General features: G+C 47.3%; 2 protein-coding genes across 2 annotated transcripts in view; one reads left to right on the forward strand and one right to left on the reverse strand.

Moving 5' to 3' along the window:
• The window catches only part of LOC125006460 (nuclear factor 7, ovary-like), a 1,183,669-nt gene that overhangs the window by 482,165 nt on the left and 674,005 nt on the right, over positions 1 to 27,499 (reverse strand). The gene's annotated exons all lie outside the window — the stretch shown is intronic.
• The window catches only part of dag1 (dystroglycan 1), a 34,624-nt gene that overhangs the window by 3,492 nt on the left and 3,633 nt on the right, over positions 1 to 27,499 (forward strand). Inside the window, exons 2-3 of the mRNA XM_047582477.1 lie at positions 17,746 to 18,454; positions 27,025 to 27,486. Of these exons, the coding sequence (XP_047438433.1) occupies positions 18,038 to 18,454; positions 27,025 to 27,486 (879 nt within the window). The 5' untranslated portion in view covers positions 17,746 to 18,037. The remainder of the gene's footprint in view (positions 1 to 17,745; positions 18,455 to 27,024; positions 27,487 to 27,499) is intronic.

Raw genomic sequence — 27,499 nt, forward strand, 5'->3', positions numbered from 1 at the left:
CAGATTAGTGTTGCATGCGGCCGCAGTAAATCACCTCATCTTGTCTTTTTCTGACGAGGCCTCGTGTGTTGGCCTGGATTTATTTCCTCCAGCTTTGGTTTCCCACAACGTCCGTCCGTCGCTTCTCTGCACGGGTTAAATATACGGAGTGGCGTTCGCCGGCTCGGCTGTGCTCCCGTGTGGTTTCCTGTGCTCGCTTGTGCATTTATCCGAGGGGGAGTCAACGGCAGCACAGCTCCTCTGAAAGGTACAAAGGTGCACTTCTCCTCAGACTGAGAGGTTTGAATGAGCATCGCTGCAGCCGTCTCTTAAGGTGATGATCAGCTTAGCTGGTGTTGGAGGCTGTTGGGTGGAGGGTCGGGAGGACAAAGACTTTTAGGAAACACAGGAACTTTTATTCCTGCACCACAGCTGAAGCTTATGTGGAATCTGCTGAGTAACTTCTGACCCTGAATGGCCCCAAGTACAGGACCCGTTCATGTGGATCCAGTGAATTCATAGTTAGAAAATAAATATGAAGCTCAATGAGCCCCTGGAGCTAAAGGTGACGACGGCTTTGGTTTCATCTGTTTTCCTGTAAACAAGATTTCCATTGAAAAGGCAGACCCCCCTCCTCCCCCCCCCACTCCTCCTTCTCCTGCTCCTCCTCCTTCTCCTCCTCCTGCTCCTCCTCCTCCTCCCTCTCCTGTCCGAGCGACTCCCTATTTCAGAAATCAATATGATCGTAAATAGGATTGAGTTGTGGTGTTATAAGAAGCCCCGTGTATCCTCTGAATGATGAGTCCTAAGTGTCTGGATTCTTGTCAGAGACCAGGATGTGTTTGGGAGGAAGGTAAAGGAAGCGTCTGCGTCGTTATCTCATCAGGAGATGAACGTTAAGCTTCTTCTAACTCAGAACAGAGGAGGCCACGAGCCACTTGTCCAGGCACATTTATCAGCACTTGAAAATGAAAACGCTTGGAGAAGCTCGCAGCCTCCAGGAGGAGTGGGAAGGGCCGGATGGTGGTGGTGGGGGCTATTTTTATCCCAAGATAACGACACAATCAGGCGTTTGGTTGATGACGTCGGCCGGCAGCAGATTGAGAAGATCTGGAGGAGAGTGGCTGGAGTTGGTCTTTCTGCTGTTGTCATGGTTTCAACGTGGTTTAAAATAGAGCCCAATAAAAATAACCAAGCAGACGGCCCGCTGCTCTGGAACCGCTCCATAACCGCTCCATAACGGGTCCATGACGGCTCCATAGCCGCTCCATGACGGCTCCATAACGGGTCCATGACGGCTCCATAACGGGTCCATGACGGGTCCATAGCCGCTCCATGACGGGTCCATGACGGCTCCATGACGGGTCCATGACGGCTCCATAACGGGTCCATGACGGCTCCATGACGGCTCCATGACGGCTCCATGACGGGTCCATGACGGCTCCATAACGGGTCCATGACGGGTCCATGACGGGCTCTGTATGAGTCAGATGTGGCTTCAGACCGGCCCCACGTTCAGGCCGGGATGATGCTGCTGCTTTAAAGCTGTGACTGAAACCTACCTCCAGGTTCCTGCAGCCGTCCCTCAGAGAAGCCTCCAGCTGCTGCTCTCACTTCAAATCACTCAGACTGGTTCCTGGAGGCATTTCACTGGGGGGGGGGGTCCTCGTGGTTAATTAGAGGCTGAAGCAAAGAGTTTGTGTCAATGTTTGTGAAAGTTCACACTGATGTGAGTGAAGTTAACTCTGGTAGATGGTTGTGAAGTGTCGCCTGCAGCTCCACTCAACACCTGTCAGCTCCAACTCCTTCACACCTCAGCTTCACAACTTCTTCTGCTATAAAGAGGTCAGAGTAAAGGAGGAATAATGGTTCATGGTGTCAGCTTTCAGAAAACCTCCACATAGTAACGTTAACCCAAAGATGCCCAGATGTTGCAGAATGTGCTGAAACTAGCGTAGTTGCAGTGGAGCTCCAGGACAGACAGGATGAGTCCGGGTGGACGTTGGTTGTCTCCTCCACAGTGAGGGACTCATGACGCCTCCCAGCAGCTGGAATAATCCTCCCTGTCCTGGCCTTGAATCCAGCGCCAGCTCTGCCACACAGCAGAAGTTTCCACTGACCGAAACGTCCTGAGATAAGTGCAGAAGGTCACGTCAGCAGGTGTCGGCAAGAAACTCAAACCTCCTATGAGACGTGACAGTGTTTCCTCTGGGCGGCTCTGCAGCTCTGAGGGTGGCAGCTTGAGCTGAGAGGGAGGTGGGCCAGGACATATGTCCACCAGGGAGACTCAGACGCCATTTTGGTTCAGGTTGACCGTCAAACTGGAGACTCTCTGGTCTCAGGTGTCGTCCTGCTCTGTCTTTACTCACAGGGTCGAAGTCTCAGCTCGGTGTGTGCGTCAGCGAACTGATGTGAGAGTAAATGTGGTGGCGGTGCTCTGATTAGTTCTGGGGCATTAGCTGCTTATCAGTGGACAGTTTCATTAGCCTCCTTGTTGTGGCTGGTTAGCCTTCTGGACATGGAGCCAGGCGGTGCTCCCAGTTACCCGGTCAACCGTGGAGGAATTCCTCCACCACGCCAGAGCCTCAGCACCGTGACACCAGCCTTAATTGTGATTCGGCCTCAGCTCCAGACTGTGACACACTGTTAAGACTTTCTCCTTCAGATACCAGCAGCAGTAGCAGTAGTAGTAGTAAAGTGATGACAGCCCTAAAAAGCCTGCGTGTTGATTCAGTCTGGACTTTACGTTCCCAGATGTCGAACCATTTGAGTTGGTTTAATCAAGCGTGGAGGAGTTTGAGCTGAAAACCTTTTATTGGGGCTGGTTTGTTACATTCCTGTAGAGCTGGAGCAGAATCTGGTCCAGCAGCAACATAACACAACAAAACCGTCTTGACAAAGCAAACATCTGTTCTCAGACCAGCTTTTATTTATTCCGAGCGCTGTGGCCTCGGACTGAAAACCTCAGGAAGTTCCAACTACAGTTTAACACAATATTAAGTGTTCGGTTAAAACGGAAACAAACCGAGCAGCTGGGCCACATTTAAAGTAATCATTGCAAAATAATGAGCATTGCACCACCGTTACCGTAGCAACTGCTCATATTTACAGGATTATATCAGCAGCTTGAAGGAACAAAGTCAGTTTAACCCAAAGAAAAGTTTGATAATGTCTGTGACTCTGACGTAGAAATCTTCCCTGGTTGGCTGCAGCGTCAATCAGCCCGTTGGGTTTGAACTTTCTAAGCTTTCTGTGTGCTGGTGTGTAGTCAGAGTGTGAGGTTGTGTGTTTCTGTGTGCTGGTGTGTAGTCAGAGTGTGAGGTTGTGTGTTGGCTCTTGTTGAAGCCTTGGAAACACACTGACATGCAGCAGCTCGTTGCTCGGGCGTCTGTAAAAGAATTCAGGCCTCACCACGACAACCAGAGCCGCCAAGCTGCACTGCTGCTGCGGTAACCATGGAGACGGTGACGAAAGCAGCTCCGTTCATTCAGGTGATGAGAAAAGATGTTTCACAAATATGTGACTGACTCAGCTTTACCTTCACACGGCCCGGCGAGGCCTCCACACAGAGGCTCGTTTGTCTCGGCTGATCCGGTTTGAGCCGTTCACACTGAGGCTCCTGCTCCTCACGTTTGTTAGGAAGAAAAATGAACAAGAGCAAAACACTTCAGAGGCTTCAGAATCACTTTATAATGCTGCTGTTCACTGATACACACTTTCATTTCTTTAAAACTTAATCATTTGTGCACATAAATGTTGTAAATGAAGGCACCGAGGAGTTGAAACAATAACTCTGTTCAGATAATCATCAGAATATTTCATGGTTCCAGTTTCTCTGCTTTCCCTTTTAAATATTTCAAACGCTGTTCTTTAAATTATTCAGCTGCTGGGATATGAATCTGTTGCTGGGTCAGAATGAGCGGAAATCAAAATGTCACGTTGGCCTCTGGAGGTTTGACAAAAACAAACCAACATTTGATTTTGAACCAGGAGAATAATCCATAATGCAGAAAAATAAAAGGTTTGAAACGAGCTCCAGGGTCCGAGAAGCAAACAAAGCTGATTTTAGTTTCCACAGGTTTATTTTAGTCCTCAGTATTTCTCTGGGCTGGGTTTAGAAAAATCAGATGTTCTGATTGAGATCGATCTCGTTTTGAAGATCTAACATCGATGCATAGTTCCGTTTTATATTTCCTGCATCCTCACGTTAGAAATGACGAGATCAGCGGATGTTTGAGGGAGATCCAGAGCTCCGACTCTGAGAGCAGCACTGGGTTTTCAAAAGGACAAGAGCTGGACTAAAGCAAAGACACAAGAAAGATGAGGAGACGATGGAGGAGACGATTAGAGGAGACGATGGAGGAGACGATGGAGGAGACGCCTCAAAGCTCTGTAGAATCTGGATGGACTCATTAAATCCTGAGTGGTGCTCAGCTCTAGTGTAGCTGGGTCTAAATGTTGCGTGTCTGTGTGTTGCGTGTTGTGTTGAATGTTGACTCAGGCAAACAGCTCCGTCTTCCACCTGGTCCTGAGCTTTTAAAGCGGCGGCGGTAAATAAATACAGCCGGCCGAGGAAATGAGAGCGGAGAGAAGCCGACGTGTTAAATCTAACAGTCAAACACCACCCGGCCGGGTGGGGTGGGGGTGGGGGGGGGGGGTATGTACATACATCACTCACATAAACACCACGTAGCCCTAAAGAAAACCTCCTCCTTCATTTCTCTCTTCATCACAAACTGAGCAGCTTTTTGGACAAAACAAGAAATTATTTATCAAATGAACAGAACCTTAAAGCTGATTTAGCTGCTGATCACAGCTCACAGTGGATGGAGGCGTTTTATGTGTGTGAAATGATTATCAGTGGGTTAGTTTACCAGCTAATCAGCCTCATCTATCAAATGAACTTCTCTGAGCCCATGTCTCCGTCCTCTGGAGGACTGAGCATCGATTACCATTCATCCGCCGCATTGACTAGCATCACGGGTTAGCGTGAAGAGCTACAGCCGGCTGCTACTGTTAGCTGACAAAACCAACGTGTCACTAAACCAATATTCAGAGGCCCCACACGGCCACAACCTTAGAACCAACAACCTTCAGGCTGTGATGCTAACGGCTGCTAACGGCTAAGTTACAGCAGAACACCTGTCAGTGCTACAACTGAATAAAATACATAAAATAAAAAAAAAGTATCTGTAAAAGCTCGTAAGTTGAGGACGTTCATGTCAGGTTGTCCCATTATTTTGTTCTCTGTGGATGTGTGTTCAGAGTTAGTCCTGGTTGTATTAGTCCTGGTTTTATTAGTCTTGGTTTTATTTGGTTTTATTAGTCCTGATTGTATTATTAGTCCTGGTTTTATTAGTCCTGGTTGTATTAGTCCTGGTTTTATTTGGTTTTATTTGTCCTGGTTTTATTAGTCCTGGTTTTATTAGTCCTGGTTTTATTTGGTTTTATTAGTCCTGGTTTTATTAGTCCTGTTTGTGTTAGTCCTGGTTTTATTAGTCCTGGTTTTATTTGGTTGTATTAGTTTTATTTGGTTTTATCAGTCCTGGTTTTATCAGTCCTGGTTTTATTAGTCCTGGTTGTATTAGTCCTGGTTGTGTTAGTCCTGGTTTTATTAGTCCTGGTTGTATTTGGTTGTGTTAGTCCTGGTTTTATTAGTCCTGGTTGTATTTGGTTGTGTTAGTCCTGGTTGTATTAGTTCTGGTTGTATTGTGGGTTGTTATTACTCCTCTGTTGAATTACTCTCTGGTTTGTGTTTTCTGGTTTGTATAAAGTCCTGGTTGTATTAGTCCTGGTTGTATTAGTCCTGGTTTTATTTGGTTTTATTAGTCCTGGTTGTGTTAGTCCTGGTTTTATTTGGTTGTGTTAGTCCTGGTTGTATTAGTCCTGGTTGTGTTAGTCCTGGTTGTATAAGTCCTGGTTGTATAAGTCCTGGTTTTGTTAGTCCTGGTTGTGTTAGTCCTGGTTGTATTAGTCCTGCTTGTATTAGTCCTGGTCTGGGTCGAGGCGGTGGAGGTGATGACCCTCTGGACCGTTCTCCTCTGAGCTAATGAATTTCCTCTCTGTGATGTATGGGTTTTTTTTTTTTAGTAAACAGTGAGACTCATTCAGCACGAATCGATGCGTGGATGACGCTGCGGAGTGAGTGGCTGCAGCGGTGCTTTGAATCGATTATATGCTTTAGTATTTTCCGGACCAGTAGAGCCTGTTGATACCTGGTTGTGCCGTGGCCAGATGTTCTGGAGCCTCGTCCTCTGGGTCGATGCAGCAGGAAGTAAACACTCGGGGAAATGTGTCACGGCTCTTGAACGCTGCTCTGAGCCTATTTGCAGATTTGTGTAACGGATCAGGATGTCGTGAGTCACCCATTCATGCAGTTTTTTTTGCTCCCACTCGTTTATCCCTGTATTCATCCACCCACCCACACACTCATCCATCCATCACGCCATTTATTCACCCCACCCATTCATCCGTCAATCTGCCTTTTTATGACGGGCAGAGTCATTCAGAGGGACGAGCGCCGGCGCCCAATGGACCCCGATGATTCACGTCCTGGAGAAGCCATCGCTGCTGTAGGATGTTCGAGTGTGGTGAACGCCGGAATATCTACAAACATACACAGACCTAACAGCATACAGCAAACCAGCAAAAACAGAAAAATGGAAAAACAGCAAAACTGGAAAAAACTCAAAAATGGGGAACATTTCTGTGACTCCATGTGCAGCTCTGGAGCAGAGGCCGGGGGGGTTTGTTTACAGAGTTGCCCCATGAAAGATCATTACAGCTTGATAAGGAGCAATAATCTTCAAGGGCAAACGGACGGCGACACAAACACCCAGAACTCTGCAGCTTCCCTCCACAGAGCGTCCGGCCAGAGCGTCAGATCTCTGCATGAAGATTAGAGCTGTTTATTGTAAGAAAAAAGACTTTTCATTGGAGGAGACTGGGAGGAAGAAGAGGTGGTTTCCTTTATTTGAGACATTAATGAAGATGTGAGAGTGACAGTGATGTTTGACTCAATGCGACTCGGATCCGGTGGATCAGGCCTTGTGTTCCAGGTCCTGGTCTGGAGCCTTTGGACCGGAGCCGAGAGCTTTGGACCTTCGTTAAATAAGGCGTCTGATTTAGTCCGGCTTCAGGATGAAGACATTCTTTAATAGGAAACGTTCTCCAGAACCTGAACATGAGCTTTACCTGATGCGTCCGTCTCTCCAGATGTGAACGTGCAGTAAATCTCATGAGCGAGCGGCGGGAGGTGTCAGCCCTCGGTTCTGCCTTCAGGTCCTGAGACATGGGGAGGATCTGCTGTCCTCCTCAAACCAGGTGCTGTGGCTCCTGCTCGGAGCCGGGTCTGTAATCAGCGCCGCTCGGCTGGAATGATGTGAATTCTGTTTGAAGACGAGCGACTCTCAACCTTCTGGACTGAGCTCGTTCTTCGTTTGTTGCTTCGGGACCAAACCTAATTTTCCTCGGCGAGCGTGTGAGCTTTGATAAAAGCTCAGGATGAGCAGCACATCTAATGTTGTTTCTCCACACAATAGAATTATTAAAGGACAACCCTTAGGTTCAGTTCTTCTCTGCTCCGCTTCCAAACAGAGACAAAAGGCAGACGGTGCAGCTCCGGGTTCGTTCTCGTCTTTGAACTTCACTAATTCATCAGCAGCTTCGTTGTTATTCTGAGACACGGGTGGATTCAGGAGCACGGCCAACGCAGCCATTGTTTGCTCGGTGCTATCGGAGGGTACAGGACTGCACTTTAAAAGACTGTCCCCCACTGGAGAGGGGGAGACAGGGGGAGTCATTAGGGTGGAGGGGAGAGCAGCTATCTGCCTCCTCTCCCTGCAGACTGTGAATGAACATGCGTGTTCATGCAGGCCTGAGCTGGTTAACATGGTGCTACAGTAAATAGCGGTGTTGTCCCGGGTCTGCAGGAAGTCTCCCCACGCTCCGGCTCTTCGCTCAGACTACAGATGAACTCAGCTCCTCTCTCTCTGCTGCCGTTCATCGAGTCTGAGGCGTCTCAGAGAGCGAATCTACTCGTCCTCTGACTTCTGCTCTGCTCACCAGCTTCATGCACGACGTCGTTTATTCACGGTTCACATCTACTCTCTAAACGACGTCCATGCAAGGAACCGCATTTTAAACTCATTAACTCATTTAAACAAGTCTGATGCTAACGTGCTAAATATTATAGCTGCTAAACCCGTGTGTTTGTTGTGGTCACATCATTTCCTCAGCATCTCATGAGCCTTTTAAATCTCTGGATATTCTGCCTCAAACCTCCAATCTTTCACTCACTCACTGCCTCCTCCTCCTCCTTCTCCTCCTCCTGCTCCTCCTCCTCTGCCTCCTCCTCCTCCTCCTCCTCTTTCATTTTATCAGTTTGTGTTCAGATAACACGGCTGCGCCGTCGCCTTGTTAATCTGCAGAAATATCACTTTTTAATGGACTCATTATCATCAAAGGGAATTTTTTTGTGCTTCACACAGAAAGTACGAGAAGTATTTGGACCAAAGACCAAATAATTGACGGAGACGTAGAAACGTGAACTCTCTGACCTTCCTTTGTGAGTTCTGTGTTAACCCGTGTTCTGTGCTTGGCTCTTAACATTTCTCCTCTGTTGCTCAGCGTGGATGTGGATGTGGATGTGGTGGTAGTGTTTCCCGTCTTTCCTGACTGGAGCTGGTTTATAACAAGGAACGACTTCATGATTCAAATTTAAAGGATTCAACATTAATTTCGATTCTTTTTAAACACACACTGTTTCCTGCAGGAATCTGGTCTGAAATACTGAACACATGAAACAGATCCAGAACAGAACCAGATTCATCATGACTGAATTTAAAAACTATGAAGCTACTTTTAAAATATTACAAATCCCTGAAAACTGTTGGTTTCTGTTGGAAGTAAAACAGTTTATAAAATAATAAATTCAAATCAAAATCAGAAGCAGAATCAACAGTTTCGTTTGACATTTACCCAAATCCCTTAATGGCTGAGCAACGTTCAGGTGTTAAACTAAACTGTTCTGATAAATATTAGCTGTGTCTCCCTCCGTTGCTCTGTGATAAATATAGCTGACAGCAGTGAGGTGTGGGGGGGGCGTCTTTAAAAAAGAAAAGCTCCACGGAGCTGGAGGTCACTTTGCTGGAGGGTGTAGCGCTATCAGCTGTAGCCGCTGTTATCGCAGAGATAAAGAAGGAAGATACCGAGCGTCCGACCACGACAAACACGTGAAGGAAATGTCAGCGCCCGGTGACCTGCTGACTGCTGGTCCATTATAATATATATAAATATAACACAACGTAAAGAATATACAAAGATCACTCTGTGATTCACTGACATGTTACATCCACCTAAATATAACGAATGGATTTAATATAGAAAATGCATTGATATAAAATCAATCAGCCGCAACAATAAAGGCAACGTATGTGTAGTAGTAGTAGTAATAGTAGTAGTAGATAGTAGTAGTAGTAGTAGTAGAAGTAGTAGTAGTAGCAGTAGTAGTAGTAGTAGTTTGGACTTGACAAGTTGTGAAGCACAGACTCTGGAGGACGGTCATTCTGAAAGTGGAACACAAGTGCATTGTGGGATACGTCCTCACTAGTTGCCTCCTGTTGTGTCCTCGATAAAAAGGACAATTCAAGAACTCATTTATTTGAATTTGAACCAGAGGGAACAGACGAGGACCCTCTTCCTGCTCCTCTTCTTCTTCTTCTGTGGTGTTAATGGTGGATGTGACCTCCTTGTGATCAGATCACTGGACTGAAGGTCCGAGGAGGTTTAATGACTCGTCCACGTGTGTCTGATAATAATAACACACATGTAGCTCAGAGTTCAGATGAAGGCGTGTGCTGCTCCTGTATTTATAACTCCAGATAGGACGGACCCACAGATGAGAACTGATGACCTGCGTCGCCAGGAGACAGGAGGAGACGGGAGGAGACGGGAGGAGACGGGAGGAGACGGGGGGAGACGGGAGGAGACGGGAGGAGACGGGGGGAGATGCCTATCGCTGCAGACGCATCACACAAACACACAAACGCACAAACACACAAGCCCCTGACAGACAGACAGCGTAGAGGAGTCTGAGGAGGGAACATGCCGCTCACACACATGTGCTCGTGGCTGCAGCACTAATCCAGGTCAGAGCTGTGGTATTATCTGATGTGTACCTGCACATAGCTGACCCAGATCAGGAGGAGGCGCGAGGCGAGTCTGCAGCGAGCAGCTAAACGCAGCCGTTCTACCTCCACACGGTGCTTTCATTAAGGTGGTGGTTAGTAGGGCTGGAATGACGTCTGCTTTTATTTGGAAAGTCGACTCATATGTGGCTGTAGAAAGGAATGAAATCTATGTTCTTGACCTGAATAATTGTTGGAGCATCAGAATAAGCTACTGAGGATTTTCTGAAAGGTTATTGAAGCTTGAACACGAGCTTCTGCCGACCACGTCATGAACACCATCAGTGTCTCAGCTCCACCATCATAACTTCCATCTCTCACACGGTGCATTCACTGACATCAAGGACAAAAACACGCTCTACAGCCACAGTTAACAGAACACATGAACTGTGCCCTGCAGATGTGTTTGGTCTGTGTATGAATCTGCACCATCAGCAGCCTGTTGGTAGATGGATAGTGGAGCAGGTGTTTCTCTGAAGCTAAAGCTCTAATAACTTTATCAAACAGTTGATGTGCAGCCTCCTCCTCTCTCTTGGTGAAGGTGTTAATGACTGGATGTTCTCCTGCTAGCGTTAGCCTTAGCATGTCTGTAGTACTTTAGTCAGAGTTCAGGACTGACATGTCCCAGTAGTGTGGACAGTGACCCCCTGGTCTCCTCACCTGTCTTCTAGGAGGCGGCCATGTTGGTATTGTCATGTGACTAGTCGACTTAGCTGTTAGCTAACATTAAGTATGAACAGTTTTGTGTTTAAATCATCTGACATTCAGTATTTAGTAAATGATTTGTTGAAAAGTTGTAGTAAATCAACCAAATGAAGAAGAAGTGCTGAGATTATTTCATCTGAAAGGAGACACTGCTGTAAACTCCCACTCTGAGTCCTACGGTTGTGAAATGATTCATGATGTAAAAATAAAGCGTGTGAGCTCACTGGTTAGTCTGAAATAGAGTCTGGATGCAGAGTGTGTTGAGCTCTGACTGACTGCAGCATATTTCAGCCTCTCACCTCTAAGAATAGTCCGTGTTGGGGTGTTTGCTCCTGTCTGAGCTGCCGCTGGCGCCTGGAGAGGAAAAGTTCATGGAAGCGTCAGATTATAGAGCCCAGATTAGCCGAGCGGAGGGAGGTGGGAGGGGGTTCGAGGTGTAACGGGTTAGGGTCAGGTCTCTGCCGGCTGTCACTTTCAGTCACTAGCAGTCGCAGCCAGCTGTCTGTCCAACACACAACCATATGTGAGCAGATGTCTCTTAGCTGGTGGTCTCAGTAGGACCAGGTTCAGGAGCGGTGAGGCCCCCGTTAGCATCAACACCCACCTCCTTTTAGATGCGTTTTAGTTTTAGTTTCTCCACACTCACTCTCTGTAGATTCATAAAATGGGTTATTTTTAAATGGACTTCCTGCTGTGTCTTTATTCATTTGTCACATATTTTTGTTTTTTAACTCCATTTATAGCTACGGTGTTAAGATCCTTCCCGTCCTGGTTGGGCCCCGGCCTAGTAGAGCAGGTTGTTCATGGACCACATGATGACGCGTCCTGGGACAAACCACTGAACCCCAGGTCTCTTGACACTTCGTCCTCCCATGTAAATCTTAATATGATGGATAAAAGCTACCGAGACCAAACTATGTGACCCCGAACAGCCCAGATACCTGGACGTGTTCTCGCCCCGCGTGTTTTATCCAAAGAGCCTTCGTCCTCCAGACTCTTCTACTTCTGAAGTCCAGAGTTAACATTGTCGGTACTGGTCACCAGCTCAGTGCTGATGTCTTCACCGTCCCTCTGGAGTCCTGGCTTGTCCTCGTGGTCCAAAACTGTCCTCACAAGAGACTCAGAGGTTTATCACAAAGATAAGAAGCCCTGAAGACGCGTCTGGAGCAGGACGAGATGAGTTTGTCCTGAGCAGACGACGAGCTGAGAAACAGGAGGCTGAGATTTAATTACTCGTTCTACCTACACATTCTTTAGCTGTAATTACCCCCCCCCCCATCTCTCTCTGTGTGACTGTTAATTCTTTCATGTTTCATTTTTGCAGCTATTGCAGTCTTATAATTAGCCTGCAGACGTCCACAGAGCTCCAGCGTATCGTCCCCCCATGAGCTCTTACAATCAAAGTGGACAAAGTGTTTCTCTGTGTTTCACTAAAGAACCGCAGTTCCCATGATTCCACCCTGCTGCTTTCATTTTTGTTTTTCTATGTTTCAAATGCTCACATGGAGGAAGTGGAGTTCTAAGGAAGTTCAGGAGGATCAGCACTGGTCCATGAGGACAGTATTATCAGAGGGAGGGGGGAGCATGTCTTCTTTAAAGTCCTAGTCGAAGCAAAGAGGACACAGTGGTGGATGTTTACATGCTCCATCGGGCTGGACTGGGTGGGACGGGGCCATGTTGGGGTGGGACGGGGCCATGTGGCTGTGGATGATCCTGTTTTCCGTGGGAGGATTATTTGCTGGATAAGGATCTTGTTTTGGGAGATAATAAATATCGCTGCAGAGCGTCTGTCTGTGTAACTCTAGAATCCAGACTCTGTTTTGTATTTTTTTGGGAGAAAGCTGGGGGGTCCGGAAGCAGCAGCCACACCTACAGCGTGTCAGGACCCAGCTTGTAGCAGGTCTTTCTCTGCGTCTGTTCTGACTCTGATGCATATGCATCCACATCTGTCCTCAGCCTCTGCAGGGTGGATGTAAGACCCGCCATCACTTTCAAGCCAGATCATATTTACCTCTGAGCCCCGCCCGTCTGCCGCCTCCTCGTCCTTCTGTCGTGGGTTTTGTTTTTTGAGGCAGGTTCACATCTGCTTCCAGCCGTCCATCACGCCCCCCCCCCCCCTCCGTCGAGGAGCGGCCGGACGTCTCCCTGGGAGCCGTCGTTCTTCTCCGTCAGATCATGTAGCTGTTTCTCTGAATCCTGTTTTTTGTTCCGTGCGTGGACTCTTCTGTTCCTGGCCTGTGGCGTCAGGCAGCATTTGATGGGAACGGTTTTTGTCTCGGCTGCTTTGTAGGATGAACGTGTTAGAGGACGTCTTCTGAAAGCTGAAGACTGAGCAGTGTCTTCTCTGACTTACACTTACATGCAGATCAGTTCCATCAACAAACTTATTCTGAAGGAAAGTCATTTTCCACTGAGTCAGAGCTTCGTTCCACGACGTCTCCTGGATCTTCTTGTTACTAATCTCAGTGCGATGACGTGATTCGAGTCAGGGTTTAAAAAGTCTGAGAAGAGCTGGACAAAAGTAACAACGTCATAAAAGATGAGAAACTGGAGGGAGAAGATGCAGCAGACGCCACCAAACCTCTGGACGCAGGAGGAGTTTGAAGTAAAATGATTTAGAAACTGAAATATCTGGAAATGAAACGTTACGTCGTGATGCCTCGGCCCCTTTAGAGCCTGTTTCAGCAGCTTTGTCTTTATTTCCAATCAAAAATATATTTCTTTCAAATTTTCAGAATGAATGTAGGAAAGTTCGTTCTTCCTAAGCTAAAGTTCCTTCGCTTTTTCTGTGAATATCTTTAAGGAAGTAAAGTAGTCAAATAATCATTCAGTCATTTTAAAACCCTAAATGTTCCAACTGTTTTCATCACTGTTTATTTTAAATGATGTGAATCAGTGAATAGAAACATCTGCATTGGTTTGACCAACGAAAACGATTCTTTTTCGTTCATGTGATTTTGAAGAAGGCGGTTGGAAGCTTGGTTCGCCCCCCGCCGCCTCGCCCCCTCGCCCCCTCGCCCCCCGCCCCCCGCCCCCCGCCCCCTCGCCCCCCCCCCCTCGCCCATCGCCCCCCGCCCATCGCCCAGCGCCGCTTTGCCCGGGTGGGTCTCTGCGTCGGGCTCGATTGCGTTTGTTCGGCTGCGTTGTTTCGCGGTGGAGCTGCAGCCTCGTCCTCCAGCTGCATCCAGATAATTGTGAATGTAATTACGAGTGGGAGTGCAGATTAATCTGAATCGGTTTTAAAGCAGGTTTTGGAGGCGGTGCGGATTGTTCCGAGGTCGCAGGTTTTCTTCAAGACGCTTTTGTTCTGAAATCCGTCCCTAAGTATCTGATAATCAGGTTTGAATTAGCACAGAGACACACTCGTCCCTCTGTCTGTCTCCCACACATCGTACCAGCGGACAAAGCAGACTTCTCACGTCCTCACACCAGAACAGTAATCTCCATCTGTTTACACCACACATTAGAGCCGGATAAAGACCTGAACGCTGCTGATCTCCAGCTAAATATCTAAATCTCACGGTGAAGGTAGAACAGGCTGATCCTCCGGCAGTCAGCAGGGAAATCCCGTGAGCTGCTGCTGCGTCTGGGTGGGACAGTGGTGATATTTGCTCGGCGTCAGTGTCGGCTGTCGGTCTGGGACCATTTTTAGAAAAACTCTCTGCACCAATAATAGAAGCATCAGCTGTGACTTTGGAGGATTTAAAGGTGACGGGAGGAGAGGCTGGAGGGGGCGAGCTGAGATCTAAAAGCGCCAGTGAAGTGCTGACGAGATGATCAGGATGGTCCGTGTCTGTGATTAGCTCCCGTGGGCCAGTAATTGGCCCCTGAGTGGTTTTCTGTGTCTCATCGTTCTCATTGGTCGAGAGGATTCCAGCTAAAAGAATTCTTCTGCAGGTTTAGATCAGCTCTGTTACACGCTGGGAAATAAAGCTGAACTTTAGCTTATCTTCAAACTTTGATTCATTGTTAAAGCTTTTCTTTAACCCGACATGTGTCCAGAGCATCAAAGAAAGTCTCTTCGTTTCCGGTTCAGTTTAGGTAAATGTCAGTAGCTGTGAAACAGAAGACGTATTTAATGAAGTCCAGCTGCTCCGTGTTTCCACTGAACGGTGTTTAGTGAATGAGCTGCAGCTCTGCTGATAATAATCTAATGATAGTAATAATAACTCTCTTTGAGGAAGACGGATTCAGAGGAACTGGTCACATGACGCCTGCATCATCACCATGGAAACGTGTTTGAACTTTAGAGATGAACTTTTATATGGATGCGTCTGAAAAAACCTCCAAGTGTTGGGACGTGACTTCAGTCATGTTGACTCGACGGTTTGAGCCAAAAAACGAAAGAAAAAGAAAAGAACCATCCTCCATTAACCTACATATATAGATCCTCTCTGTCACAGTCTTCACTGTGATCTGTGTCTGATGACAAAGGATCATCTCCCTGATTCCCTCTTTCTTTTTAGCCTATATATATCTCCACCCTCCTCCCTCCACCCTCCAGCCTCCACCCCACCGGCTCGATGGCTCCAACATGAAGTGGAGACGGGAACTCCAGAGTTACAGAAATAGAAGCTGAGTCAGACCAGAGGAGAGGACGCCTGGTTGATGATCTGTGGCTGAGGAGCAGCCTCCACTCGTCCCTTCGTCCTCGTTGGTGGGGACATGAAGTCCTTGTGGTCTGCAGCCGTTACGTCTTTATGTGGAGGAACGACTGGAATAGGACACAAAAACATTTTCATAACGCAAAAATAGATAAATATAAGACACATTTAAAGAGATAAAGATCTAAGTAATCTGAGATAAAGGAACGTGACTTCATCCTTCGTCTTTTATGAATCTGAATCTTCCTCGTTCGTTCCTGTTCTGTTCATGTTCCTCCTTTGCGGTTTTGCGGCGCTGCTTCGTGTCTCTTAGCTACATGATGCTGTTTTCTAGAAAACAATGAAGCTCCAGGATTCTTGTTTTTCTCTGTTTTCAGAAAAATCCTTGGCAGTGACTCGTGTGAGAACCTTTAGTCTCTGTGGCTGAAAATAAATCAGCCGGGCGTGCAGCCAGTTATGAAGCTTTAAGACCAGACATTAGCTCGCTCCCTAAACAGAAAACTACAACCACGTTGTTTCTAATAAATTCTATTTACACATTGCAGATTAGTTTCACCAGATATAATCTTTAACAGCTTCTCAGTGCGAAATAAAAACCAGTTCAGTACAAACCGATCAGTTAACGCAGTGAAAATAAACTCAGTGATTTTCTGTCCCTTTGGAGTCGGTACGTCCCAGCGTCTGTGAACACAACATGACAACGATTTCACCGACACACAAACATGAGACAGAGAAACAAACTGTGTTTGACAAACGTCCTGTGACGTCTTTTCTGAGTTCTGCAGAGACTCTGGATCAGAACAACCAAAGCTCTTACATGGTGGCTGTTAGTAACTGCAGGACGGTAACCCTAACGACAGCCGGAGAAGAAGATTCCTGGTCTCGTCTCTCATTGACAGCTTCTCTTTCCATGCACTGGACGGACTGATAGGGACAGACAGGACAGAAAAAGGAAGGAGGACAAACGGTCTCGAAGGTTTTGGAGATCTGAGGGAGAAGGTGTGAATGAAACCCTGGAGGAGGAAGTGTTCTATAAGACAACCTGAGACAGAAGCAATGAAAGAATTAAAAAGAGAAAACAGTCACAGACTTTCACAGGGATGAAAAACTTTCTTCTTGGCCCGTGGATGAATGGGGGGGGGGGGGGGGTTGTTGCTGTTGTTGCCAGAAACGTCCTGCGGTGATTTGACTTCTACGCCTTCATTAGGTCAGGACCATGTGTAGCAGGATCTTCTGGTATCAGAAGATTCTTTGGGTTCGTTGTTGTTTCCCTGTTTTTCTGCTGGTCAAAGGTTTTAGCCAGTTCTCGTAGTGACGGACACGAGGAAGTGAAAGGCAGAGAGAGAGCGTTCAGGGCTCTGGACTTCATTTCTACTTAAGCATGTACGACCTGCGAGCAGCAGAGAGCGAAGCCGCCAGCGGAGAAACCTCGTTAAAAAACGTTGAAAGTGGAGAAAAAGTCGTAACTTTAGTTATTGTGACGAAGTCGGCTATGCTAATTTATTAAATGTAAACTGCCATAGACGTATGCTAAATGTGTTAGCATGTAGTTCTTGCGGCTCGTGATGAAAAAGTAAAGTTCCTGTGGAAGGTGAGACGCGTCAAGGACGAGGCGGCAGCAACAAAGAGTCTTTTCAGTCGGTGAAAGCTGCTTGGGAGGCCCAGTGTTGTTGTTGTTGCCAGAAACGTCCTGCAGTGATTTCACTTTCTCCAGCGGGCATCTGCTACAGGGCAAAGCGAGACACAGCGGGGGTCTCTCACTTTCCCTCTTTTTACTCTTTCACTCTTTCTTCCTGCCTCCGTCCATCTCTCTGTGAGCGAAAGCCCTCGGGGGAAATCATTTGTGTTGTGGTGCATGGAGGGATCCTCTCCTCCGTGAAAGAGCTGGATGAATAACAAACCTCAGAGTTCAGCCCTGACAATGGACACACACACAGACACACACCTACACACAGCCTCCGTTTGACCCGTCCCACAATAGAGAAGCATGCATTCATTAGGGAGAAGGCTTCCACTGGTCCTCCATTGTTGGCTAATCCCAGCTCCCACCGTATATCACCTCCACCTCCCCCTCATCCACCCATCCGCTCACTCTTTCATTCTGCAGCTCAAGTCTCTGAATAACCTCCTACACGCTGACATTTCCACAGCCAGGCCCAACTCCTGATTGACTTTTGATTGAGTGTTTGAGGCGTTCTGAGTTTTGAGGTTTGTCTGAGCACGTTGAAGGAAGCGAAGTCTAACCTCCTGCCTTCTTTGTCTCCTCACAGATCTGGAAGGTGAACAATGGGGCTCCTGAACCTCTGAGGGGGCGAGCGACAAAAGGTCCGAGGGGGAAGAGGAAGAATAAAGCCGAGCGAGTGAGGACAAAAGAGGAGGAGGAGGCGGAACAGAAGGAGGAGGGGAGATTCCTGCTCGGCGTGGGTGGAGACGGAGAAGGAGGGATTTGCTCTATCTGCCGGGGGTGTGCATGCTCACCCCTAATTCGCCCCCTCCCACTTGGACGTCCTCCTTTTTATTTTTTGTTGGTGCGTCGGCGACGGGCCCGGCCGGAGGCGGAGAATGCTTGGTGAGATGGGTGCGTGGAGGCTCGGGGGGAGCAGGGGCCTGGACGTGAGACTACCCAGGACTAGAGTCTGGCTGCTGGGCCTCCTCCTCCTGGCTGCCACGGCCGCGGAGGTGGAGGTCGACATGATGGGCGACATGGCGTTCATGGAGGCCGGCGGGGAAATGGAGAGAGGCGGCGGTGAGCTGGAGGCGTCCATGCGCTCTTCGCTCCTTCAGGACTTCCAGGAAGTGACGGAGGAGATGCAGTCGATGGATGCGGTCGACAGGAGGAAGGCGGAGGCGGAGGAGGTGGTGACGGCGGCGGAGGCCACGCCCACGGCCTTCCCAGACTCCTCTGCGGTGGTGGGCCGGATTTTCCAGATGAAGGTGCCAAACAAGATGGAGGACGTTTACCTGGGAGACATCGTCAAGGTGAGAAGCAGCATTCATGGCCTCCACGTTTAAAACAGACGAGCTGAAACCGATGCTGATATTAAAGAATTCAGAGATCTGACATATCGGCTGATTAAATACCTGCTTTAGGTGTTTCACACACTTGTTACAGAAGATTTTACTATTTTCAAATACTTTATTGTCTGAACTTGTGAAGAACGAGCAGCATGTGAACGTTTGGACATAAAATGAATCCAGATAAAGGCTAAATATTAACGCTCGTTCCTCCTCAGCGCCATGAGTTAAGAACACACACACTGAAAGTAAATACAACTAACAACGTGCTATGCTAACTAGCTAATAAGCTGCCTGAGTGAGTGTAATGTTACTGTGAGGTCCTGTCACGTTACTGTTACTGACTCCGTTAAAGTCTCAGGTAAAGTATTTACGCTAGTTAGCCTAGCGTTAGCCTAGCGTTAGCCTGGTTTTAGCCATGACTGACTGGGATACAGTGACCATCGAGGTGATATTTGAGCGTTAAGGACAGAAATGAAGCAGAAGTTACAGAAGCAGTGAAAAATAAACGATGACGACGATTATTAAATTAGTCAGCGACAGTTTTGACTTGATTTGGTTTTAATCGTGACTAACGGATAAACTTGGCTTGCTGTGTGAATAGTTTGGTGTCTTTTTAAATCTCTCAGCTGATACTTTCTCACTGTTTGTTCATGTTGTGTAATATTGTGTAACAATGTGTCGTTTCATGGGTGATGAGCTTCATAAACTGAACCTTTAAAGCTCCAGTAGAATCAGATGATGGTGATTGGTCCTTTTCTCATTCATTCATTCACTCACTCATTCACTCATTCACTCTCTCCAGGCTAAACCTTTATATCTGTCCCTCTCTCTCTCCTCCTCCTCCTCCTCCTCCTCTTTTAAACCCTCTATCTTCTCCTTTTATCTCCCCGTCACATTCCTTTCATTCATACCCTGCCCCCCCCTCCAGCTCCATCCCTCCATCGCTTTTTAAGTCCTATCTTTCTTCTTCCACCCGTCACATCCCATCAGATCTGATCTGATATGACCCCCCCTCACATTTTCTCCACTAGTTGTTTTCATATTTAACGTCCTGCTTTATTTCATCTTCTGTCAGTCTTTATTTTTAGACTCTGACCTCCATCTTCTCTCCATCATCACCTCCTCCTCCTCCTCCTTTACTCCACCTTTCTCTATATTTGCTGTGTTTCCCAATAATAATATATTATTAGAATATTAAAGCAAATAGGAGCTGACAGCCAGTCCCCCCCCCCTTAAAGAAGGAAGGAGCAGATGAGGAGGTGTGCCCCCCCCCCCCTTAGATGAGGAGGTCCTAAAAGGTCACAGCTGAGAACCAGGAAATGATTCCAGGACTTCTCTTCATCCTCTATTACACTTCGTTCTCCTCCCTCCTCCCTCCCTCCCTCCCTCCCTCCTCCTCCTCCTCCTCAGATATGACCCCCCCCACTTGGACGCCCCCCCCCCAGATATCTTGGAAGGTCGGTGCACAAGGTTTCAGAGCGAAAGGCCAAATCAATTTCAGAGCTCGCTGCCGCTCTCATACTAATGGGCTTTTCTTATGAAAATGTGCCAGAGTCTGAGAGGCCTCCAGCTCCGTGACGGCCCGTCTGCTCGCTCACCTTTTCATCTGGGCCCCCCCCCCAACCCCACTGGAATTTATCCATTCATACAGCGTCTATGTGAGGAGGGGGAGGAGGAGGAGGGGGGGAGGGGTCTGATCTGAAAACACACGTATCTAAAAACCTTGAGCTCCGTCACTGAGTCTGTTTCACATTCAGGAAGAAGAAGTTCTGTTCATGTTCCTCTGATCTGGAGGTGAATGTCCTAGCGTTGGTTCCTGTAGCTTCTCTGGAGTCGACTGGATCCAGTGAATGTTTCTTCCAGTCAGAGTTAATGTGGAGAGAGGAGCTCGTACCTCGTGTTCTCTGCTCCACAAATGTTCTGGTCATAAACTCCCTAAATCTCTGGAAACTTTCCTCTTCTTCTAAACGTGGCGGCGTCGGTGTTTGTTTGTCTGCAGCCTTTGACCTGAGTGGCTCTGATTCTGTTTAGATCATCTCCTACTAACATCCACCTCCATCACTGCACGGACTCTTTCTGGTCGGACTCAGGATTCTAATCATTCTTCTGATTCTTAAATCTTTTCCTTGGACTCGTTTCTGAACCGTTTGGGGACAGAAATGATTTGTTCTTGTCTTTGGAGGAGACAGTTCGTGGCAGGTGACGCTAAACTTTTCTGGTGGGTGTGAAGGTTGAAGCCTCAGAGCTGCTCTCATTAATAGAAGAGTCTCTCTGGCCAACGGATGAGAACCATCCCAAGCCTCATTACCACAATTACCAGCGCGACCAGCTGATCGGCTGCTGGGCAGGAAAACTCTTTGTGCCTCTGGAGTCCAGCAGCGTGTGGTTGAGTGGATGTTTCTCTGTTTGCCTTCGAGCGCATGTTGTAAATTCCTTTGTTATATTAATGTTTTGATGTCGGCTAACGCGACGCTAATTACTCTCTGGAAGCTCAACATGTAAAAAGCCCCCGAAGCGGAAAAAACCCTGGAGAAGACGTTTATTTGGTCAAACTGGAGTCGAGATATCAGAGAGAAAGAATGAGACACACGAAGGTTTTACAGAAATCGATTCCAACTGATCTCGAGTTGAAAGAGACGACATTGATCCGTAAAATCCTGTTTGGTCTGTGATCGACAACGAGATCAAATCCTGAGAGAAGCTGAAAGAAACGGTCGGACCTGAGAGATTTATTATGATGCTACACGGACACTATGAAAACACGGTAGGACAGACTTCATTATCACTGTACATCTCAGCATGTAAGGAAACTGGAGAGAACAGGAAGAAGAACGGGAAGAAGAATGGAGAAGGACAAGGAGGAAGAAGAATGGGAAGAAGAAGAACAGGAAGAAGAACGGGAAGAAGAACGGGAAGAAGGACGCCTCTAGACATAAATGAAGCCTCTGGTTGGGTTGTTAGACGTTCCGCCATCTTGGAAATTGAGTTGATTTATATCTGGACTTTAAGTTTGAAGAAGACGAGTCAGCGTTCGTTAGTGTTTCATTTATTCAGAGTTCAAACTGATCTTCATTCATAGAATCCTAAAAGTGTGAGATTGGTTTTGTGAATCCAGAGTGAGTCAGTGAGATCAGAGGACGATTTAAAAAGTCTGAGGACGGGAACCTAAACCATGATGAACTGACTCAGATTCAGAGTCGGATCAGATGTGACACCCGGTCTGATGTGAACGGTGAAGTGAGGAGTTGGTTCTTTAGGACTCGTTGTTGCTGTTGTTCTGAGTCCTGATGAGAATGTAAAGACTTAAAGGAAATGGTTCATAGGAACCAGCTGATAGATCCTCTCACCATCATCTTTCAGCTCCTCACTCCATCATTTTCTCCTCCTCCTTGACCTCCTTCCAGGTTTTCTTTCTGTCTCTTTAAGGTTCCGATGACAAACCCCCTTTTGAAGCGTTGTGACTCCGGAGCCTGTTGTTGGTTTTAAAGCAGCCTTTGTGCAGACGGGCTCAGCCCCCGTGGCTCTGGAGCCGCTAGCTGGCAGGACGGGAGTGGAAAACTGGTACGAGGGGGAGGAGGAGGCGACCCGAAGATAAAAACACACCAGAACATATGAGTCACTGGAGCTGTGAGCTAGCGCGCTGGCTCCAGGGCCGCGGTGGCCATGTTGCTATGTAATTAAGCATCCAGCAGGAGAAGCCTTTTGATTCATATGTTCCAAATTATACGCTCCCACGGCTCCATTCATGACTTGGTGATCTTTACTCTGAGCGGGCTGGGGGGGGCTGGGGGGGGCCGAGGTGGGGGGGCTGAACGTGAGCTGGGTCCCGTTTCAGGGCTTTGACCTTTAGCTCGTTTGTCGAAGCAGAAGGAGCGAAACTCAACATATTTGATGATGAATGTTTAGTTTCCGTGCCTCCTTTGGTGTTTTGGTGTGTCCTCCCGTTGCCTAGCAACCCCAGGTCTTGGACCAGGGCCCGGATGTTTGGTCCCGGCCCAGAGGGGGGGGCGGAGCCGCAGCGTTTCATTGGTTCTCCGGGCTGAGTGAACCAGAACCATGTTTGGTAGCAGATTATACTTAGAACCAGGCTGCAGGTCAGAGGTCATTAAACACATCCTGACCCTCTGCCCCAGTGCATTGTGGGACATTTGTTCCACTGTTTTACTGTGTGGAGGCTCAAGACATGAGACACAGTGAAGACTTAATAAAGACGATGTAATGGGACAGACTTTCTGTCTCTTTTCTTTCTTTATTTCCTGTTCCAACACACTTTTAAAGGAACATCTTCATTGTTCGAACATCTTGGATTTTATTCTGATTTCAGTTTAATCTCGGTTCCTTTAGAAACATTTGATTTGAAACTGTTTCTCCTCCATCTTCTCTCTTTTTAAGTCAGAGCTTCTGTCCTGTTCTGGATCTAAACATTTGTCTCCAGAGGACGAAGTTTATGAATCGAGACCCCCCCCCATGTGTCTCCATCCCTCCTCTCTCTCCACATCTGTCCTGGGCCGTTGTTTCCTCTCTGCTTTATTTCCTCCTCCAGTCCAGAGCAGCAGGACGTCTCCTCTCTTACCCTCCACTCGTCCTTGTTATAACTAAACACACACACACACACACACACACACACACACACACACCTCCTCTACAGCCTCCCTGTTTGATTCACACCTCCTCCTCCTCCTCCTCCTCCTCCTCCTGGTCAACAACATCTGTCTCCTCCTCCTCCTTGACTCTCTCCTGCACAGCTGGAATCAAACAGTGGCTTGTGTTGGCTCCTGAGTCTGTGTGTGTGTGTGTGTGTGTGTGTGTGTGTGTGTGTGTGTGTGTGTGTGTTTGGCAGCTGGAGCTTTTTCCACAGTGTGCGATAGAAAGTGAGCGTACTTTAGTTTTATAGCTGAGCAGCTTCTCGATGGGCTCCGTCCTGGTTTAATGAGTCTTTAATAGATGCGTGTTTGTGGTTCCAGTGTGTGTGTGTGTGTGTGTGTACGCGTGTGTGTACGTGTGTGTGCGTGTGTGTGTGTGTGTGTGTACGTGTGTGTAGTTTCTCTAACGTGACGTCTTCCTGCACATCTCTGACGCTCCAACAACTATTTATAGGAAAGTTTCCTTTGCCTCGTGGTCTCTGAGCTTTTCACGTTCACATTTTTTATTTTTTTTTTCTACTATCTAGTGAAAATGTTCCAGTTCTGAGTTTCAGGTTTGTGTTAAAGCTACACAACTGTAACTGCTCCAGGTTTTCCAGTGAGAGCAGATGCTGATGTTCAGGACGTCACAGTCACAATAAAATGGATGAAATGTTTCTAACAGTGTCAGTTACCACGACACTGAGAAGCTAAATGCTTCATTTACTCGTCATTTCATGTAAATTACACTTTTACTTCTACCTCATTCTTATTTTATTTGTTCTTCTGTCTGGTTCATGTTTGTTTGTTCTTTGGACAAAATAACTTATGATCAACGTGTAGAACCTAAAATCATGAATCTGAGATGATTTGGATTTTATTAAACTCTGATGTGACGCGTTTAGACTCAGAGTTCAGTTGTTTTGTGAGAGAAACATGAGAGAAACATGCTAACTGTTAGCAAGCAGCTAACTCTCTGTAGTAAATGTAAATCTTCCTCCTATGGACTCATGATCTTTCAGCGAACACGTTTTCCTCTGGACTCTGAAGCAGCTGTGACGTGTGCAGGAGCTCATTTGGGTTTCATTATGATGCATAAATAACAAACATCTGCTTTAAAAAGCTTTACACAGACAAGTTGATCATCGTCATAGTGACAGAAGTAGACTAAGAACCCGCCCTGACGCCGGCGGCGGAGGAGGCGGCGCTCAGAGAGACGGGGGCGACGGTGGCGATAACGTCTGCTGCTGTTTCACGCCCGTCGCTCATGTGGACTTCAAATGGGTTTTCAGCCCCGTCACCGAGCTCACGGAGCCGATAGTCACGGCGGATTTACGGGGCTGATGTGTCACCGAGAACAAAGATGATGAAACAAGACACAACTTTGATGAGATTATAATTTATTCAGTTTTAATTAAGTTGAAGGGGTGAAATGGATGCGTGGCTCACTGCTGCTGGTTAAACCGGTTACACCTCTGGATCCATGAAGGACCAGATTCCTCCAGAGTCCAGACTAAAACCAAGCTGAGACCAGTCGGTTCATCATCATCGAGTGTAACAAGGTCTGATAGTTTAAAGAGTCAGATGATCTACGACACTGAGCCTCTGCAGAGAACAATGATCAAGTCTTCATTTAACGTGATTCATCGTCACTTTTTCAGAGTAAACGTCTCGTGGTGCATTAAGCTGCTGCTCTGAGTTCATAGATTGTAGAAGTAGTTTTGTTCTTGTTTGCGTCTCTTTGTGACTGAACTGTTCGAACCTTTAGGACCAAACATCAAACCCTCTTGTTCCTATGAAGAGTTTTTCCTGTTGGTTCTGAGGAGGCAGGAACCCGTCGCTCTCTGCAGGGTTCATGTAGGAGTTTTAAAGGTTGTGTTGTCGTGTTTGTTTCAACACTTTCTGAACCTGCTGCTGGTTGTGCGGCTCTATGGGACGGAGGCGCTGATCTTCATGAGTCGCTTCCTCGTTTCTTCTGATTCATTTTCCGCTGCTTGTTTTTGTCGCCCGGGGGCAAATCTGACATTAATATTTAACTACTACTCGTATTTAATTTGCCGCAGACAGGAGAGTGATCATCTCTCTGCTGTCAGACGCACATTCAGCGGTGGCTGGATCACAGGTTCATGTCTCGGAGGTTTGCAGAGCTCAGGTTCAGCTGTTGAGTTTTTGACTAATGAAGTCACATGGTGCTGCAGGAGGAAGTGCTTTGGATTCTTAATTCCCAGACTCGGTCCTTATCAGAGTCGGGGTTTGTTAACTGGGCCTCCAACCAGTCACAGACAAATTAAACTCCAGTTCATCATCAGATCTTAACTGGAGCAGAATCAGTTCCCAGCGGATCCTAAAACGAAACTTATCCAAACACTTGACTCCGAACATTCATCCACAATCTGTTAACCACCAAAAAAGGCTGAAACATCCACGGGAAAAACGTGACTTGTGTCATGTTTTAGTGTTTTAGTTCGGGAGCTTTGGTCTCCGAGCTTCATAATGAGGGGTGGTGTTGGAACAGGGTTCCCTCTAATCTGGAATTATCTGTGGAAAAAGATTATAAATGAATTATAAATGCTTCTCGTTTGCACAATCTCGTCAGGACATCTTCCAACAGCAACTCCCTCAGAACTGAGCTTTCATTGGATAAAAGGGAAGTGATGGAACGAGGGAGTGAGTCTGAGCTCAGGAGGAGGACGAGTGTTATTACTGCAGCGCCTCATTTCCTCAGTGTCTCTTTGCTCTTTTGGGATCCAACTATTTCCATGAAAACGGGGAAGAGGTTTTCTGGAGGCGTGTGTTGGTGGTGGTGGGTGGTGGGGGGGGGGGGGTGGGGTGGGGGGGGGGTTGCTGTCCATGAGGACAGGCTTGTTTAAGGCTTGCGGTGTGTGTGTGTGTTTGTGTGTGTTTGTCTGAGTACACATTACATTTGTGTTTTTGTGGCCACATGTTGTGTGTCAGCTGCGAGATGATAAACTGCTTTTTGTGTCTGTACACTAGAGAGAGTGTGTGTGTGCACGTCCATGTGTGTGTGTGTGTGTGTGTGTTGTCCCCCGGTGCTGCCTGTGTGCTGGTTAGAGCATTAATGATGCGTCTAGGGAGCGCTGCCTCTACATAATTTATCAACCAGGATTTATTAGTCGCTGAATTAAGTTGTCGGGGGCCGGGGATGCATTTGTTCCGGTTTTTGAATTTATTCGTCACGATTCCCATCAGATCCCCCTCCCCTCGTCCAGCTAACCCTAACCCTAACCCATCCGGACGCTGCTCTCAGAGTCTGAGCTTCCGTCCTGATCTGGATCCTCATCGCACATTTAATCGCTGTCCAAACATCTTCATGATTTACTTATGGTTTCTGTTTTTGCACAACCACCCGTCCTGGTCGCACCATTGGACCAACTGATGCAACCGTTTACAGGATTGAATATTTTTGATAGATCAGAGTATTGGAAATGATCGATTGCTTGTGAATAATAGTTGAAAAAATATTCAGACAAATAAAAACAGAAGATACTAAGATCAGATTTTCCTGAACTCATTTGGAAAAAAAAGACAAAGCTCTGATGAGACTGATCTCATTGCACGATCTGATGAGAATTTTTGTAGAAAACCAGTCTTATGAGACCACAGGGGGTTTGTAACAGAGTTTACTTTGTCCAAAGTTAAAAGTTGTCTGATGTTTAGTTGGTCTGTGGACAGAGGCATGAATGGCCCTTAAGTGTTTGTGAGTGAACACCATGTTGCACCATGTTGCACAGGGATTACAACCGTACTTTAAAATCAAAGGTTCATTTCTGCAATTTTCTGCAATCCCAGCACATATGCTGCATTTCAAGCACCATATGTTCAGCTCCTGAAAACGTTTTTGTGCATTGAAACATCTGTTCACCCACTTGTGTGTTGTTTATCTTTCAGATCACAGAGATGGGTAAAGACTCCCTCCCGTCCTGGCTGCACTGGGACGCCAGCAGCCGGATCCTGCAGGGCCTGCCTCTGGACGAGGATAAAGGGGTCCACTACATCTCAGCGTCCATCTCCAACCACACAAAGTCCTCATCTTCTTCCGAGGTGTTTTCTATCGAGGTGCACCCTGAGGATCATATGGACGCCGATCCGGCGCAGCTGGTGTCCAACCAGGCTTCGTCTGAGGACGACGTCCAGCCGTTCATGTGTGGCAACGAGGAGCCGGTGACGGTGCTGACGGTGATTCTGGACGCTGATTTGACCAAGATGAGCTCAGAAGAGAGGGTGGAGCTCCTGGATAACATGAGGAGCTTCTCTGGAGTGGGGCTCCAGCACATGAAGATACTCCCTGTGGTCAATAACAGGCTGTTCGACATGTCTGCATTCATGGCCGGGCCTGGGAACGCCAAAAAGGTGAGTGCATGTT

The sequence above is a fragment of the Mugil cephalus genome, chromosome 4 (genome assembly GCF_022458985.1).
Source record: "Mugil cephalus isolate CIBA_MC_2020 chromosome 4, CIBA_Mcephalus_1.1, whole genome shotgun sequence".
NCBI lineage: Eukaryota > Metazoa > Chordata > Actinopteri > Mugiliformes > Mugilidae > Mugil > Mugil cephalus.